At 43.3% G+C, this 3,841-nt stretch overlaps 1 protein-coding gene across 1 annotated transcript; it reads right to left on the reverse strand.

The window, feature by feature from the left end:
• Positions 1 to 982: 982 nt before the first annotated feature.
• LOC138901263 (uncharacterized) lies at positions 983 to 1,516 on the reverse strand. The gene has a single exon (XM_070189013.1). It carries the CDS (start codon positions 1,514 to 1,516, stop codon positions 983 to 985), a length of 534 nt encoding a protein of 177 aa, XP_070045114.1.
• Positions 1,517 to 3,841: the final 2,325 nt, after the last annotated feature.

The raw sequence follows: 3,841 nt of genomic DNA on the forward strand, positions 1-3,841 counted from the left end.
ATAAGTAATGCCTCCAAATATTGAGCGCGTGTACAATAGCTACTAACTCCAAATCATGCACCATATAGTTCTTCTCATAGGGATTCAACTATCGTGAAGCATAGGCAATCACCCTTCTATCCTGCATCAACACCCACCCAATGCCAACCTGTGAGGCATTAAAATAAATTGTATATGAACCCAATCCCGAAGGCAATACCAAAACTAGAGTTGTAGTCAAGGAAGTCTTGAGCTTTTGAAAGCTCTCCTCACACTCGTCAAACCACCTGAATGGGGCACCCTTTTGAGTCAACTTAGTCAACAGGGCTGTAACGGATGAAATCCCCTCCAAATGCGGTGATAATACCTAGCCAACCTTAGGAATCTCCGGATATCTATAGTGGTAAAAGGTCTGGGATAACTTTAAATTGACTTAATCTTTTATGGATCCACTTTAATCTCCTCATTGGATACCACGTGGCCCAAGAATTCCACCGAGTCCAACCAGAACTCACACTTAGAGAACTATGCATATAGTTTCTCCTCCCTTAAAGTCTGGAGAATGATCCTAAAATGCTGCTCATGCTCCTCCCTACTATGGTAATACACCAAAATTTTATCAATGAAAACAATGACAAATGAATTCAAATAAGGCTGGAACACATTGTTTATCACGTGCATGAAAGTTGCGGGGACATTAGTCAAGGAAAAAGACATCACCAAAAAATCATAATACCCATAACGAGTCTGGAAAGTCGTCTTAGAGATGTGCGAAGCCCTGATCTTCAACTGATGATAATCCGACCTCAAGTCAATCTTCAAGAACACCCTGCCATATTGAAGTTGATCGAACAGATCATCAATGCGTGGCAGTGGATACTTGTTCTTGATGGTCACCTTGTTCAACTGCCGATATTCAAAACACATTCTCATGGACCTGTACTTCATCTTAACAAACAACACTGGCACACCCTAAGGTGAAACACTAGGCCTGATGAAATTTTTATCTAATAATTCCTGCAACTGTTCCTTTCAATTCCTTCAACTCTGTTGGAGCCATATAATATGGTGGAATAGAAATAGGCTGAGTGCCCGGTGCTAAAGCAATGCCGAAATCAATATCCCTATCGGGCGGCATGTCCGGTAGGTCTTCAAGGAATATGTTTGGAAACTCCCTCACTATGGGGACTGAGTTAACCGTGGGAGTATTAGCATTAATGTCTCTTACTAAGGCTAAGTACGCCAAACGCCCCTTCTCAATCACTTGTTGAGCCTCTGAAAAGGAAACCACTCTACTAGGAATATGCCCCAAAAACCATCTCCATTCCAACCTCGGCAACCCTGGCATAACCAACATCACGATCTTATCATGACAATCAAGAATAGCATGGAACGGAGATAGCCAATTGACACCCAATATCACATCAAAATCCACCATATTAAGCAACAGAAAATCAACTCTAGTCTCGTAGCTACCAATAGTGACCAAACAAGAAAGATAGACACGGTCCACCACAATAGAATCCCCAACGGACATAGACACATAAATAAGAGTATCCAGAGAATCACAAAACATATCCAAATATGAAGCAACATAGGATGACACATATGAATAAGTAGAACCCAGATCAAATAAAACTAAAGCATCTCTATGACAGACCGGAAAAATACCTGTAATGACTACATCTGATGCGACTGCCTCAGTCCTACCAAGAAATCATAACAATGGGCTTGGCCTTCCCCTCTAGGACGACCCCTACTCATTTTTCCTCTATTTCTAGCTAGTTGTATAGGTGGAATAGCATTTGGACCGAGAATCATAGCCTGAGTAACCTGCTGAGGACTACCCATATAAATTCTAGGACAATCTCTCACAATGTGCCTAGAATCACTACACTAAAAACAAACTCTTTACGGGTGTGGCTGTTGGTACTGAGTCCTCCCCGGACGACTGGAATAACCTCTGTAGGAACCTCATGCAGAAGGTGCACTGAAAGATGGTTGTCTGATATGAGTGCTCTAGTATGAATAGCTAGTTGGAGCAATACGTGAAACCTAAAGTGTGGACTAAATTGGTCGACTGAAATGACCTCTGCCATGGCGTACCTTGCCCTAAGAGTAGGAGCCACTAAATCCTCCTAAACCATGAGGCTTCCTAGCCTACCTATACTTCCCATGGACACTCTCTAACCTCCTAGAAATCTTCACAATCTAATAAAATGCAATCTCAGTCTCCATATCCCATGCCATCCCAAATCTAAGGTTGTAGGTGAATTCCTCAATAAACCTATGGACTCTCTCTCTCTCTCTCTCTCTCTCTCTCTCTCTCTCTCTCTCTCTCTCTCTCTCTCTCTCTCTATCAGTGGAAACCAAGGGAGCGACATGGTGGGATAACTCTGTAAACTGCATAGCATACTCAGACACAGTCATACCCCCTGGCACAAATGCTCAAACTCACTACACAACTCGTCCATGCGGGTCTATAGAATACATTCCCTCAAGAAAAGATCTTAAAACTGGAACCAGGTAGGTGGTTCTGCGCCAACTGACCTACTGGTCTCGCAAGTATGCCGCCATCTACATCTCGGTCCCGTCAACTGAAAAGTAGTAAAGTTGACTCTGTTTGACTCCACTAAACCCAAAGTACGTAGAATATGATGACACTGATCCAAGAAATCTTGTGCATCCTTATAAGCCCTCTACTGAACTGGGAGGATGAAGTTTCTAAAACTTCTGCCCCTTAGCGGACACCACTGGCCCTACCTCGGGCTGAACTACAACTACTAGTTGTAGTGGCATAACACCCGTTATCTGATAAGCATAAGTCGGCTGCTCTGGTGTACAGGTGGCGGGAGTCTGGGGTCCTCCCCCAGCCTGTGAAGTAGTTGGTGCGACCGGATCAATCTCGCTTAGGCCAAACTCCCAAACATACTCATGAAGTATGCTAAGGTCTTCTAGAGCCCCAAGATAGCAATAGGCCTCTCAGGTGCCAGAGTGGGTCCCATCTACTCAACATGATCAATCTCCTGCTCCCCAGCTGGAGCTACTGGTGACTCCACAACTGCTGCTCTGGAAGGGGCTTTAGCCGTGACACGTGTCCCGCCTCGGCCTCTACCATGGAACCAACCTCTCGCACCTCTACCAGTGGGTGCTGGTGCCCGCTAAGCCAATCGTGTAGAATGTGTCCTCACCATAAATGAGAGAATAGAAGAGTAAGGTTCAAACTTAGGATAAACAAATCCACACATAAAAGATAGTGAATTTTCCTAACAAACCTGTAGCCTCTCAAAGATAAGTATAAGTGTCTCTATACCGATCTGTAAGACTCTACTAGACTTGCTCATGACTCGTAGAACCTATAAACCTACGGCTCTAATACCAACTTATCACGACCCAAATCCCACATGGGGGGTCGTGAGGGCACCTAATCTCTGAGACTAGGTAAGTCAATCACTTAACAACATTAAATCAACAATACATAATATAACAAGTCAGAATCTAATATAAAAGCAAAAATGGAGTTAACACAAGCCGTTATAGAAATACTCAATACAACTTCCCAGAACAATATAGCATAGAGTCATGAACTCTAGCAGAATACATAAGGTTGTCTCAAATACAATATTGTTCAGATATAAAAATAACAGTATCAATGTAAGTATGGGACTCCAAGAGACTGCGATAGTCATGCAGCTATACCTTGATCCTCGCGACCAGTTTAAGCACTCATTCTCTAGGTCTGCTGCCTCCAACACCTGTATTTGCACAAAAATATATAGAAGTGTAGTATGAATACACCACATTCGGTACCCAGTAAGTATCGAGACTAACCTCGGTGAAGTACTGATGAGGTTCGAGTCAT

This window comes from Nicotiana tomentosiformis, chromosome 11 (genome assembly GCF_000390325.3).
Source record: "Nicotiana tomentosiformis chromosome 11, ASM39032v3, whole genome shotgun sequence".
Classification (NCBI taxonomy): Eukaryota; Viridiplantae; Streptophyta; class Magnoliopsida; order Solanales; family Solanaceae; genus Nicotiana; species Nicotiana tomentosiformis.

Bases quoted from the DNA above. Each gene is read 5' to 3' on its own strand.
- LOC138901263 (XM_070189013.1), bottom strand. From the start codon at position 1,516: ATGTCCGTTGGGGATTCTATTGTGGTGGACCGTGTCTATCTTTCTTGT.